Here is a 15,559-nt window from a genome sequence, read left to right as displayed (position 1 = left end):
CCTGGCTAAGGGGGTTTTCACCGTGGTCACTAGAGAACACTCATGCCCCTCTGCCACGGCTTCCCAAGACCACTGGGTGGTCACTTGCACTTTGTGGGTCTGCAGAGGTGTGGATCCCGCTCTGCACTGGTTTTCTGCACCACCCTCGGCTGCCTAGACCAAGGGAATTGAGCCAACGTTTCTGAGCTCCCAATTTGGGACTGCGGGTCAAAAACTCCAGTGAAACACTGTTAACCAACTGGTGGTTTCCTGAGGCTGAGGGAGAACAGTGAGGAGACTGGAGAAGAACAGGCAACGGGAGACACCTGACTTGTTTTCTTTAGGGACCAAACACCGGCAAACATGGGACTCCTAGAGACACGTGGGCATTTCTCCCAGTGTCCTATGCTGGCTACCTGGTCCTCTCCTTGGCTTTTGCTCAGGCTTGCCATCTTTCAGATTAAATCTAACTCAGTTTTTATCTTTCCTTCTCCTCCCTTCTCCTTTCTAGTCCTCTCTTCTTTGGCTACCTAGGACAGAATGCTCTGATGTACAGAGAGCTTCGTGGTTTTATCCCTTTTCTCCTCATCGTCCCTATATTAAGCTAGAGAGTGTAGACTCCAGTGCCCAGGGTCTGGCCTCCGGCCTCACTCACGCCTGTGACTGAGAGCTGGACACGATGCAGGCCCACCTGGCTGGCAGCTGAGCGGGTGGCAGGGCTGCTTGTAGCGGTGTGTGGCTGCTCCTCCTTAGAGTGGTGGTCCTCGGGTGCAGGGCCCTGAGCAACCTGGGGGCTCAACTGAATCTCACTGAGCTACACACCCAGGGCTTCTGACTTGAAAGTTCAGGGGCAGGCTGGGAATCTTGACAATTTGTATTTGTGACAAGTCCCAGTAATGGTGGATCAAGGGTGCTGGTCTAGAAGGGCTGCCTTTGAGTCCCCCGTGGAGATTGAGTCTTGGGGCTTTGAATCCTTGTCCCCATATTTGTTTACAGTAGTTATTGAGACAATGCAAATTATCCCTGCTAATGTCCTCTCATAGGATGCTACTTTCTACCAAGTTTCACTGAACCAAATGCACAAATCTTAGCTCTTGCTAATCCCAGGCCCAGCAATCAAATCAAACTCATGAATTAATTAACCCAATTATCATAACTAATTTAATTGCCAACTGAAAAGCAACCCTGAGCTTTTCTTCTTGCCTTCCTCTGGAGGACTAGGATCCCCGGGCAGTCATTCAGTGGTGCCTGGAGAGGCAGTGTGGGGCCTCTGCTCCGAGCCCTGAGAGGCAGGTGCAGCGGCAGGTGGTGAGCCCCTTTCCCAGGCACTGTGTTCTTTCTGCCCCTCTCTCTCCTTTCCTTCCTTCCCCGATTCCTCTCTCCTCCCTCTGCTCTCCCTACCTCTCCTTAGCTGCATGTGGAATCTACTCTTGTCTATTGCCCTGCCTTGCAGGTTGAGTGGACTCTACCTGAGTGATCCCCTTGGTCATTTCTGAGCGGCCGGAGCCTGGACATCTCTCAAGATACCTGTAGGATTGCTCCTTCCTTGTCTGTGGTCATTTTGCTTCTCGAGATACAGATAAGCCAGTGCCTGATTTCCACTCAATTTCTTAGGCCCACAATACTGAACCACACCCTTCTTCTTCGCTCTGTGCCGTGCTCTGAGTCAGATCTTATGGCCAATTTTTACCTTTATTAACTTGGTATCTTGCATTTTATAGTCTGTGCTTTTACTTCAGTCTCACCTGTTATTTTACCTCTGGAGATGCACAGCTTTGAGAATTTGATATTAATATCTAGGGGCTCTGAGAGGTATTTACAAGTTCTGTTAACTTTTTTATTATTATCTTCTTGTTCTTGAAATATTTTATGATCTTATTTTTCTCGATAGGTACAAACAAAGTGTGCTCATTTCTGGCCCACCTCTGTCATGGTCTTGAGTCCCAGGGACCTGACACGGGAGACACTTCCAGGCCTGAGCTGTGCTCCTCAATATGGGGGCTGCGTTTGTTCTTGGGTCACTGCTTACGAATCTCCTCCGACTGTGATCCCCACTGGAGATGCATGGTTCAGTGGGTTTAGCCGTGAGCCTACCTAAGAGTGGACCAGAGGTGCCGACGTCTAGGTGCCAGTGTCTCCTTGCTCACCCGGCTGAGGTGGAAAGGCCAGGATCTGTTTCTCATTGGAGGCTGGCTGCCCAGCAGTGCTTTCTGTGGCTCTCACTCCATGGGGACCTCCTCTTTTGGCCATTGTTTTGTGGATCACCCATCTGTATTGCACAGTAGGGCCATTAGGTAGGATGAATGCATCCTCATCTGCCCAACTTTGTGCTTTAGTTCTCCACCCTGGGCAGTTCCAGGCATTGTCGGCCATGTCTTGAGTCCTGAGCATAAGCTGTCATCGAAGGCAGAGCTCAAGGTGGTGCAGGTTTGCAAGTCGTGTTGGGGAAACCTGGCTCCTGGGCGCTGAGCCTGAGGGACTCTCTCGCCTTGCTCTGGCAGCCTGCCGTTCAGTGCTGATCTTTCTTGTTTAATATATATATATATATATATATATATATATATATAGCCTTTATTATACCTATGTTATAAATAACAAGTTATATACACAAGATGGAACACTATACAAGAATAAAAATGAATAAACTAAATATAATATACATACATTAATATGAATAAATTGCAAATAAACACTAAGAGAAAGAAGCTAGATAGAAAAGTTAAGTACAAGAGTCTTGCTTACTTCAATGTGAATTCTTCTACACTCTTGCTCATGGCTCAAAACCTGACTGAGGAGAATGAGGGATGTTGACGGGGATTGGTAGAGTCGGGGCGCCTGAGGAGCCATGGGTTGAGAGGTGGATGGTAGCAGGGTGGGCTTGCAGACCGGCCAGGGAGGGGGCTGCCGGTTTCCATATGGAGGGACTGTGTGGAACTCCTGGCTTCCTTTCTACAAGTGAAAAATGATCTGGGATTCTCTTGTGAATATAAATTCTGCTGTTCTCTTCAAAGACCTCTGATGACCTCTTGGGAGATAAAAAAACATTTCAAAGTAGAGGTATAAAGCATTACTCTTAAAAGGATTCTCTGAGTTTCAGTCTCCTTTTGTGCTGAATAAGTTTATTCAAGGAGCCAAGTCTTGCTTTGAGTGTCTGTGTATCTATCTGATGAAAGTCACTTAATAGTCAGGAGAAATAGAGGTAGTTTTGAGGTGAACCAGGTGTGCTTCACTGCTTCTAAGATCTGTGAGTTTGAAGGCGTTGTGGGAGGTGGTACAGGTTATCCCTGGGGTTACTGATAGGATCCAGCCTCTCTGCATAGAGAAGGGCTGGTCAGGCGGGCCTGAGAACCTGGTTTGAATGGGGATTCGTGGCTCATATACCTCAGAAGCCGCCTGGTAAGCCTGCAGGGGCCATCCATTCAGTAGAGGTAGACTGGTTCCTTGTTCGGCTTCCAATGAACACTTTCAGAGAAACAGTCCTCTGAGAACCTCTGCACTGCCTCGAGTCTGGCTGCTCTCAGGTTTTCTCAGAGGCCTGATTAACTACAGCTCATTGTGGTTTGAGGCCACTCTTCACAGGAAACAATCAAAGCCAGAAGAAGCGCAGCCCTGAAAGTGCATGAAAATAATTGAGGGGTTTCCTGTCTGGTCCTGGTTTCTCCCCAACCTTAAAGGATAGCAATGGGTCATTTCTGATTTTGATTGAGCTCCATCTGGCTTCCAGTCCAGTCCTTCATAGGCTGACCTTGACCCCAAGCAGAGCACAGCACTCAGCCTCCCGATACCTCCCGAGTGGCATCTGTCCCCTCCTCCACAGCACTGTCCCTGTGGTATCATGACTCTTCCTGGACCATCATCATCAGTGCACCTTCCTCAAGGCCTCGTCAGATCTGGCACAGACATCCAGCCTCAGCACTGGGCTTTCTCTCAGTCCTCAGCCAGAGGCTGCACCCACATCATTCAGCAAAGTCGGCCCCCGAGAACTCAATGTTTGTATTTTCCAGTGCCATTTCCATGGTGATTTTAATTGCTCCAAAATATAAAAATAATCATTTGAATCATTATGAGTAAAAAGGCCTTATGAATAAAAGTACACAGCCAGTTCAAAAAATATGTTAACAATGCTTGCCCTTGTTTAAATATAATACAGCGACACGGTAGGAGACAAACTCAAACACTTCACTCCACCACAAAGCAGTTATTTTTTTAATAAAGAGTACATGCCTCTTTCAAGATCCTGTCATCTGACCTGCAGTCTTTCTGTGTCAATCACCTAGAGTTTTCTATTTCCATCATTTTTTATACAGTAAAATTGTTTGTTATCCTGTATGTATTTTCCCTGAGAATCGTGAGTTGAAAGCAAACCCTGTCATAATGTAGCTCAGGTTGTGCACAGGTGGACAGAGGAAGGGCACATGCTCCTGGGGATCCTCTTTGTATTGAGGGAGGGGAGGAGGGGCATGTACGCATATCTGTAACCTTCAACCTGGGCTGGTTCCCGCAGCTGCTGTATCTACGCATCCCGGCTGCCACAGCCTCACCTTAAGGCTACTTGAGCTTCCTGGGTCCCAGTCCATACCTAAGAAAAAGAAGTCACGGGCCATCCTGTGTAATTTTGCTCATCACTAAATTATCTGACAAAAGGGTCCTATTTTGTTGTTTCAGTGTGTTTTCCCTAATAATGACCCTAAACTTCCTTAACTGCACCTTGTGTTTTATAAAATAGGTTTTATCCTTTCAGTAGGAAAGATATTATCAGGTGAGATTCATCCGAATGTCTGCACCATCCAAAAAAAGTTTGGATTTGTAGGGAAACCCATGAAAGTTTTAACCAACTGTACTATCATGGCTGGAATTATAAAAAGAGGAAGAGCTGGGCGTGGGAGGCGGAGACAGGAGGATCGCGCAGGTTCGAAGCCAGTCGCACTGGTTTAGGAGACCCTGTTTCCAAATAAAAAGTATAAAATAGGTCTGGGATTGTTGCCCGGAGGTAGAAGGGCTTCCAGGAACACCAGTACCACCAAAAAGAAAACCAAAAATGAAAACCAAACAAACAAAAAACAACCCCCCCCCCAAAAAAAAAGAGGAAGAAAATCTTATTCAACACAAAAGAAAACAAAAGTATCTGTATCTCTGTTTATGTCTGTCTGTCATCTCTCTACCTGTCTGAATTCCAAACAGTAACTGTGTATACTTTGTGCACACATGTATGTGTCGTGGAATATACTGTCAGACCCATACATTAAAGACAGAGTACTCAGGGGAAGCAGGAGTCGGCCTCGGGGACACGTGTTTCCCTCAGAGCCGGCCTGCGTCTCCCTGTGTTTCTGAGGACTCCATTCTCTGTCCCCTGACTCCCACCCTCGGTGTGAGCACCCTGCCCTCTGGCCCTGCCCTGACTCCCGCCTGGCCTGGGCGCTCTGCCTCCTCCCACCCCTCACTGTACACCCTCCAAGGAACGCACTCCCGGGATCAGGGGTTCCGTGTCTCTCTTTTTCTCCATCCTCCCCTCGTTTCAACCCTCCTTCCTTTCTCTTTACCGGCCTTGCATCTTCGTTCATTCTGTGTTTCCCCTCTTTCTTTTTAATCTCGCTTTGTTGTTAGAAACTGCGTTTTGAACCAAGCATGGTGGCAAACTTGTGATCCCAGCATTCAGCAGGCTGAGACAGGAGGATCCTGGTTCGAGGCCAGCCTCAGCTACTTAGTGAGGCCCTTTGCAACTCAGTGAGACCCTGTTTCAAAATAAAGAATAAAAAATAGGGCAGGGGCTGTAACTCGGAGGTCGAATGCCCCCTGGGTTCCATCCCCAGACCTGCAAAAAAATTAAAATAAATAAATAAATAAATAAATAAAAGATAAAGAGAAACCAATTTTCACTGTAGAGCATACTGATAACACACATATGGAAAATAAAAAATAAAATCATATTAAGTTATAATGACAGTTATGACTGAGATGGTTTATAAGTCAGTAAACCAGGTTAAGTAGAAAGACAGTCAGTCCATCTGTATTTCCAGTCTTTTTCTAAATGTTTTTCTTTTACTAAACAATAGAATTACAACCTTGTTTTGTTTTGTGATCTGCTGTATATGGCATTGACCATTATAACCTTTGACTCAGGAATTCTTTTGTGAAGTATGAGGTAAATAGTTTCAAATGCAAATGAGGCTTGAATAAGAGCTGTTCATTTGTAAACTTCATTATCTCTGCATGAGCATTATTTCCTAGAAAGTGCTCTTCCTGGGCAATTTAAGAATGAGGCAGGCTTCCTAATCAGAACCCTGACGCAGTTATCAGCTCCAGGCGGGAGGCTGACTCAGCTCCCAGGTCTTTCTGTCCTTGTTTCTTAAGAAGGAAAAACAATAATTCCCTCCTGGAGATTCGTGAAGACCGAATTGTTCAGTATACAAAAAATGCTTGCTGTAATGCATTGCGTGTATTTCCATTTCTTTATTAATATCTGATAATTATAGAAATTAAGAAATTATAAGTTTTATAGGAGCAGATCAGATACAATATTGCTGCTTCCACATTACCAGATACATAATTTGCAATGTTTAGTAGCACATTAAAAGAAATCTGATAGCCGGACATGGTGGCGCATGCTTGTAATCTCCGTGCTTGGGAGGCTGAGACAGGAGGATCGCACAGGTTTGAAGCCTGGCTCAGCTACTTAGTGAGGCTCTCAGAAACTTAGTGAGACCCTGTTTCCAAATAAAATATAAAAAAGGTCTGGGAGTATAGCCTGGAGGTAGAAAGCCTCTGGGTCCCACCCTCAGTACCACCAAACTAAAAGAAAAGAAAAGAAAAGAAATCTGATATATTCAATTGAGGTTATGTGAATAAATATAATTGTGTGTGAATGTAAGTAAACTACATTCATATATACACATATATTTTAATGAATTTCAACATCTCTGATTTCAAGACTAGAAGTGTATGCCATGGCATCTTTAAAAGATGCGAAAATAACTTATAATTCATGAAACAGAAACCCTGCACGCACAGTACCATTGGTGTGGTAGGTCTTGCCTCCCACAAGCGCCTCACAGCTCTGTATTTTCAAAGTGACCATCAATAACTGTAAGAAATGTTTTCATAGCAGTTCCAAATTCAGTCTCCTTTCTTGATTTCACATATGCAAAGTAGTTGAATAATTTGTGGAATAAAGTTGCACATACAAATATTCTCAGATAGTGAGATTTTTGGACCAACTAGCTCAATTGGGCTTATTCATATTTTAATTAAAATGTTAAACTCTATGTATCACAAGAATGCTCAGTCAGATAATTTAATTTTCTGCTCTTTTAAAATGCATAAGGAAGTTCTAAACCTTTTCATTGTACATTATACACTCTAAACAAACATTACTTAACAAAAAAATTAAAAACATGACTGCTATCCGTATTAAATAGCATGTATGTATTATTATTATCTAGGTAAATGAATACATGTGTTCCTTATATTTGCTTGCACATTTATATCTAGTTAAATAAAACCATCTTTTATAACTAACTAGTCTCTTATTCTAAAGCAGATATGATATATTAAGTTAATACATACATAAAGTAAATGTATACTTAAATTATACATCACTTATATTAACTAAATTAGAATTTACTTAAAGTAACTAAATGACTTACAAAATGCTATTATTAAGAAAGAAATATTCGGTGATTACTTGTCATTCAAATAACTAACGTTTTCTATTTTTTCAATATCTAAGACTTGATCAATAGAGGCTTCAAGATTTAATAAAATTTTATTTAATACAATATATACAGATATGTATGACTATAAACATATAAACACATACACATACATATATATGCATGTATGTATGAATGTAGTATGTGCATATTTTCCTGAAATTCATGCTCTGAGTTAAAGACCTGTTTCTCTTTTTCTTTACATTTTAAAATTCTTGGCCTGGCCTTTTAGTTCCCATGCAAAGCAAACCACATTCTTCTAGTCAAACACTGTCCACAATCTTAGAAGACCATGAACACTTAGGCACCCTATATGATTTCTTTGAAAATTATCCACGCATCTGAAATGCAGAGATCTGACAATCACAGCCTTGTACTGAAGTGGAGGAGCCAGCAAGGAGCCCTGAGCCCTGAGCCCTGAGCGCAGCCCTCCCCACCTGTGAGGCCCCTCCCCTGCAGCCAGCTCAAGGCTTGGTGACCCTAAGGCAGTATGTGCCAGCTCACGTACACTCTTGTACACTAGAATGCGGGTGTCCTATGTGAACAGTAAGTCACTGCTTGGCTTAATTTGGAGACACATAAAGAAGAGATTTGCTCTTTGGACAGTGGCTGCCATTGTGATTTATCAGCTGGAAGAACTATTAATATCAGAGCCCTTATAAAATATCTACTTGTTTTTCTCACTGGTAGCAAAACAGTCTGGGGAGGCAATTATGTTGGAAAGACTGAAGGTTCTCTGAATGCCAGCCAAATAATCTTTATTTATTGTGTAATAAAGAGTCATTATTTATTTCTAGATTCTCAATCATGTATTGGGGGAATTTCATTAGATTATAAACTATATTTTTAAAAATAAATTATTATAAACTAAGAACGGATTTGATTAAAGTTTATGGCAGCAGAATAGGAGATATGAAGAACTGGGTAAAATCCAAATACAAAAATTAAGGTAATAAGCATTCAATTAAGTAATTTTACAAGAAGTAATTAAGTATTTTACAAGAAGCACATTATGATATGTAAGGGGAGAAGAGGGAAGGACCAGATAAGAATATCTGTATTGAAAATGTATTGGATGCTGTAAAATCCAGCCATTCGCAAGGACACAAGCTCTACCTCTGAGCCATACCCCCAACTCCATTTTATTTTTATTTTGAAACAGTATCACCACGTTGATGAGAATCTCACTACTTGCTGAAGGTATTCTCAAAATAGTTGCACTCCTCCTGGCTCAGCTTCCCAAATACTGCAATTACAGGTCTACACCACCACACCTGGCTGCCCTAATAGAAATTTAATATGCAAATCCTAATGGTTCTTATTTTACTTATTTATATAGACCTCGTAAAATGTATTTACTGAGAGGGGATAGAAAGCCACCGTTGGTAAAGACTTTAAGCATTTAGTGGAAAGAAATAAAAGTATAAAATTCTATTAAGCACGTAGAAATGTCCCATGTCAAGTTCTAAATGAATATAATCTTATTCCAGATATATAAAAGAAGCTATGAAGGGAAATATTCCAAGAAATATATGAATATGTGATTATATCACTTTGAATCTCATCATGAGATATAATTATACTCAAAAAATAAAAAGATTAAATAAAACAATTTTTTTTTTGGTGGTACTGGGGTTCCTGGAAGCCCTTCTACCTCCGGGCTACACTCCCAGACCTATTTTTACATTTTTATTTGGAAACAGGGTCTCCTAAGCCAGCGCGTGTGGCTGGCTTCGAACCTGCGCGATCCTCCTGTCTCTGCCTCCCAAGCGCGGGGATTAAAAGTGTGCGCCACCACGCCCGGCTAAAACAATATTTTTTAAAAACCAACAGAATAGGAGTTACTACCGTGCATGGTGGAGCATATCTGTAATCCCAGTAATTGGGAGGCTGAGACCGGAGGATGGGTTGAGACCAGCCTCAGCAACTTAGCAGGACGCTGTTTCAACCAAGACATTTTAAAAGTGGGATGGGGGTGCAGCTTAGCGGTAGCATGGTCCTTGGTTCAGTCCTCAGTATAGCAATAACAATAGCAAATATCACTACCGTTGAAATGGCCATGTATTCAAGCTAGTGGTTGGTGAGGAAGGAGAAGGAAGGTAGAGGTTCCTTCTCTCTGAAATAAAGCCCCTTTGCAAACAACAAAGGGGAAAAATCGCATGAAAACTAATACTTTTTGCCGCAGTGAGAAAATACTGCATTCAATTATTGCAAAAAAAAAAAAAAAATGGCAGTGTTGGGATCTTTCCAACCGACAAGAGTAAGAACGTCGGAATTCTATCCTGCCCCCCGCACATGTACCCAGTCACCCTCGGTCACAGATGGGGGAATCCGTGAGGGGTTTTAATAGAATCCCTGCTATAAAACAACATATTTGCCTCTGCTCTTATGGTTTGAAATGGTTGTCTTCAAGATGAAACATGTTTGTAATCTCTAAGTAAATAAGAGCCAACGATAAAATATGCAATAATAATTAAGCACAGGACCCACCACAATTAAAATATATGAACTTATTAAAGCAGTTTTTGTTTTGAATTATCTATTCCAAATGTAAACCAAATTTTAATTGGAAATGACACCTTCCATGGAGATTCCGGCCACTCCATAGCTTGAGTTATCATCAGTGGTCTACATCCCCACATGGAGAGCCTTTGAATCTGGGTTTCTAAACAAAGGAGAATTGCTAGCAGATGGTATGGAGCAAATCATCATTGTTGAAGCCATATGCTCCTCATGAGAATCTTTCACTGTGAATATAAGTGAAAACGCCTTCTACTTCCCATCCGGACCCTCAGTATCTATTTTATTACTAAACAGATATTTAAGAGATATGGTTATTAAAATAAAAGGCATTATAAAGCAATGGCCTCCTTTGGATGAGATAGATGTTTTCAAACCTGAAATCTCCCTGGGTCACTGCCGTGAATGTAGAGAAAGGCTAGGACTCGGGTATCAACTGAGTAATGACTCTAGTCTCAGTTCTCTTTTTTCTGCAAAATGAATTTGATATTAATCTCTCATAAATGTAGGCATTAAAGCAAACATATATACAAATGATACTTGGAGCTTCTAGCAAATATGGTGTGTTTAATGTCGACATTATCATCATCAGAATCCTTAGCACTTTGTAAGGATTTCTGGTTATTTCACTTCTGTAGACCTCATCTCAATTAATGGCATTTTTAATGGTGCTTGTTGAACTCATCTACTGAATATCTCCAGTTTTTATTTTTTAACTCCAAGGTTTGACTAAACTTTAATCTTTTGACTTTTTAACTCCAAGATTTGACTGAACTTTAATCTATGTATTAATATCTATGGTATGTGTTCTATTTGACCTGAAAAGATATAACTCAACAAAATTAGAAGCAAACAGTACTTCTTCTCTTGCGACTGTGTCTGCAGTGATGGGGATCCTGCATGGGCACGACCCTCTCTCTCCCCGGTTCCTGAGTCTCAGGCTGCAGTTACTCAGGCGAGATGGACTCTGTGCTGGGGTGTCCTGAGCTCATTGCTTGCCCTGTTTGTCACCAGGCTTGCCTTGTCACCTTCTCACATTAGCTTCCCCTCCCTGCACCACATTTTACCTGTAACTGCTCATCACCATTTGTTATCCCCTCTGTTCACAGTCCTCTGTGCTCTCGTCAGCCCCGCTAAGCACCTTTCCCTCAGTAACAGGCATTTTCACCTGATCCTTAAAAGAATCCAGACTGTGTTAGTCTAACTTGAATGAGCTCCTCCAGTTCCCGCATTCCTTTCTGCTACTCTTCCACGTGGAAAAAAAAATGAAGTAATATAAGGAGACCTTGTTGGCAGACTTGAGCCTGGGATTTCGACCGGTGTGAGTTCTGCAGTAGAGTGGAAGGAGCCTCTGTACACGCAGAACCTCGGGAGAGTGCCTGAGCAGGCCCTCCCCTCTGCCAACCTTGAGTGCTGTCTCACTGAGGAGGGATGAAAGGAAATTATGGTGGATGTCACATTCTGCATTGGGGTTGGAAATATCTACATCTAAATATATCTAGGAGATCAAGTTTAGAGAGGCAAGGAGTGACCACTACTGCTTACATATTAAACCTAAGGATATGATTCAGAACTCTAAAAACACAGAGTGGAAGAAAAAACAGAACCATAAGACAGGGGTACATTTATCTATGTCTATACCTACATATGTACCTTTAGGTATATATCTTATATTTTGAGGTACTGGATATGGAATCCAGGGGCCTTCTACCTCCGAGCAACACCCCCAGCCCTATCTTTTATTCTTTATTTTGAAACTGAGTCGCAAAGGGCCTCACTAAGTAGCTGAGGGTGTCTGCAAACCATGGTCCTCCTGTCTCAGTCTCCTGAATGCTGGGATTACGAGTGTGCACCACCATGCTTGGCTGGTATATATCTTTATCAATATGCCCATATCTACATTTATATCTGTATGTCTGTATCACATCTATGTATGTCTGGCTGTATCTCTGTTTATAACTATGTGTATGTGTATGAGGAGAGGAAGAAAGAAAGAGAGGAAAGGTATATAAAATATACATTTTACTTGTTTCAGCCATTGCAAATAGAGTTCTGTGGCATTAAATACATTCACATTGTTAGGCTTCTGGAGCCATAATCTAACTTCTGAAAAGTTTCCCCACACACGGCAGAAACTCTGTTCCCTCCAAGAAGTCACTGGAACCCGTTCTTCACCACCCTGGCAGCTCAGCTGCCATCCTCCCTGTGGCTCGCCTTTCCAATTCTACCCCTTCTGTGCCCGCACATCTCAAGTGCATCTCTGCTGGATGCTTTGATCCTGTGCTTCATTATTTATTGTTTGATCCACCCTGCCCTCTGCCTCTCGGCTGGGCCACCTTAGCACTGCAGTGAACTGCGCAGGTTAGGCAAGAGTTGCTTACCTCTTGCATTGCTGGAGGCAGCGAGTCTGGGATCCCACAGGGCCGGCTTCCTCCTGCCTCCTTTCCTGCACTGCGATGGCTCTTTCTGAGTCGATAGGGGGCTTTTCCCGTGTGCTCAGGTCCTAATGTCTTCACCAGTCTTATTGGATACTGGCTCATCTTAAATGATGGAACTTAAATGTAATTATCACTGTAAAGAGCCAATCTGAGAATATGGTTACACCTTGAGGTTCTGGGGTTTTAGCTCCAGTGTGAAACCAGGGGAGGGGGGGGAGTTATTCCTGCAAAGAAAGTTGAACGCAAATTTATATAAAGTCAGAAGACACCTGCTCTTAGCACCTGTGGTGTGCATCCTGTTTCCTGGTCGAGTCCTTCCTTCCTGTGTTACTCGCATTTGGGTTCAGTTGTTCCTTTGTGGTGACACATTATGAGTCATTTATTTATTTATTTATTTATTTATTTATTTATTTATTTATTTTGGTGGTGCTGGGGATCCTGGAAGCCCTTCTACCTCCGGGCTACACTTCAGTCCTATTTTATACTTTTTTATTTTTGGAAACAGGGTCTCTTAAGCCAGCGCGGCTGGTTTTGAACCTGCGTGATCCTCCTGTCTCCGCCTCCCAAGCACGGGGGTTACAAGCGTGCTTAATGAGTGTTTTACATGTTCTCTTTTCAGGTACCATACAAACTGTACATACTTACCTACAATCAGTTGATACCAACTTAACTTCAATGCTGTAAGGGCATTTTATCCTCACAGCTTTGCCCTCCGCTGTACGTAACTGATGCTGTGAATTGCATCCCTATACGTTATGTTTCTACTGCCATAGATTTGCAACTATTTCATGCACTTAATTTTGGATACTACACAAAGTAAAAAGAGGAATTGATGATGAAAATTACTCTAATACCAATCTTTAAATATTTTTTATGTTTTTACCTTTATTGGACACAATTTTACTTTTCATTTGCCTTCCAGTTACTGCTGTGGTTTAAGTACGAAAGAATTCCTTTAGGATTCCTTGCAGAGCAGGTCTATAGGGAGTGAACTCCATCATCTTTATTTTTGCTGTAAAAATCTTCAAATCTCCCTCATTGTGGATGGATAGTTTTTAGGTGTAAAAGTCCCAGTTGTCAGTGCTTTTATTTCAGCCCTTAAATATGTCATCCTGTAACCTTTAGGCCTGCAATGCTGCTGCTGAGAAATCTGCTTATAGTCTTATTAGGAATCCTTAGTGTGGGATTTGTCTGTTTTTTCTTCCTGTTTCAAAAGTCTCTCCTTGTCTTCCAACTCAAATATGATAGGTCTTTAGATACTTCTTTATGTTTACTACATTTATGTGGAATTTACTGAGCTCCTTGAATTTGTGTGTGTGTGTGTGTGTGTGTGTGTGTGTGTGTGTGTCTACAAATAATAGACCCAGGTATTAAAATGGGTCTGCACTAAGGTAATCATAGCGGTCGTCGACTACATGACCAGCGTCAGGGTAGGCATCGTGATTGACTCTGGCCTCATGGGTGACACAGTGTCCAGGTTTCCAGGATATTCTCCCAGTCCTCTAATGTTGTTGCTTCCATTCTTGGACTCCAGTCATGGCACCACAGTTCATCTTCTGAAATCCAGGCACCATGAGGTCCAGGGTAAGGGGAAAATAGTTGCTGTTAGCACAAGGGATATCTCTTAGAAGTACTGGTACAGACGCTGCCCTCTTGCATTAAATTAAACTGAATTGGGTCACAGGCCCTGTTAAGCAACTTTCTGGAAAGAGAGGACTTGTGTGGGTGGGATGGGACAGATTCCACGGGACAGGATGGATGCTGGAGTGGCAGGCACTCTCTGCTATGCAAATTATCCTTTAGAAACTGTTCTCTGATGCTCAAATCACTTCAGAAAAACCAGCTCTTCCTGGGAGCAAACCATCACCTTTGCACAAATAGACCATCTCCCTTTTTGGTTCACCGAGAAGTGCGTTCAGTGTTCAAAACATAGTGCGAGGTTCTATTTAAACTATCTCCTGTATAGATCTTAATAGATAATTGCTATCTGCATTGTGATCTGTGGGGATGAAGGAAGGCTTTTTTCTTACGCATACAGATACTTTTACCTGATGTGATTTTTCCCTTCATGATAATTGCTGTGACCTGACATAGGGTGACGGTCATGAGCACAGAAGTTTCTATTGAATTTTGATATCTTCAGTAGAGAACAGAGTAAGACCAAAGGATGTTTTCATCCTGTCATTGGCAAAGAAGCCTTTTATTTTCAGGAGTAAGAATGAAGGTTTATTCCGAGGTGGCTAAGTCTCTTACTTTTTAGGGGAGCCACACACTGCATTTACTTCCTGTGTGTTTCCTCAATTGCTGTGTTGCATCCTAACACTGTTTCTCTCGGTCCTAGTGAGCCAAGGAGGTGTTGCACTGGTCTCCGACATGTGTCCAGACCCTGGGATTCCAGAAAACGGGAGAAGAGCAGGCTCTGACTTCAGGTAAAAGATAAAGCAAAGGTTTGGGGTGAGAGCATTCTCTAATACGCACAATATTATTTGTCACTTTTGCTAAACTCTCTTGTCCTTTTAGTTTAAATGTACAGCTTCTCAGTTATTACATAGCCCTATTACTTGGCCTACTCTGAAGTGTGTTGTGCTGAAAATTCCATACCCTTGATCTATGTGCCTCAGGATTAGAACTCTACATGTATGAAATTATACTTATCTTCAGAGCTATTTTTTTCTGCTTTAATCCGTTACTATTTGATATTTTAATGCTTTAGTATTCCAAAACTTAACAGAGTAAAATTAATATAGGCCTCGATATTATACCACTTCATGAACTTCTGGGGGAATAGAGTGATAGAAACATACATATCCCCAACTCTTTTTTATTTTTTATTTTTTTAATTTAATTTTTATTTTTTATAAGTGGAACCTATTGAGAGTGGTGTACATTTACATTGTGCTTCATACCCTTCCC

The 15,559-nt window shown here is 42.1% G+C and overlaps 1 protein-coding gene across 1 annotated transcript in view; it reads left to right on the top strand.

The window, feature by feature from the left end:
• CSMD1 (CUB and Sushi multiple domains 1) overlaps nucleotides 1-15,559 on the top strand; it is a gene marked incomplete at both ends in the record, with an annotated part of 1,592,168 nt that overhangs the window by 1,107,250 nt on the left and 469,359 nt on the right. The window contains one exon of the mRNA XM_080710482.1: nucleotides 14,988-15,075. Coding sequence (XP_080566608.1) covers nucleotides 14,988-15,075 — 88 coding nt within the window. The remainder of the gene's footprint in view (nucleotides 1-14,987; nucleotides 15,076-15,559) is intronic.

The sequence above is a fragment of the Muscardinus avellanarius genome, assembly GCF_963383645.1.
Source record: "Muscardinus avellanarius genome assembly, chromosome: 14".
In the NCBI taxonomy this organism is placed as follows: domain Eukaryota; kingdom Metazoa; phylum Chordata; class Mammalia; order Rodentia; family Gliridae; genus Muscardinus; species Muscardinus avellanarius.
The sequence above is the reverse complement of the archived record's forward strand: the minus strand, read 5'-3'. Positions and strand labels throughout refer to the sequence as shown.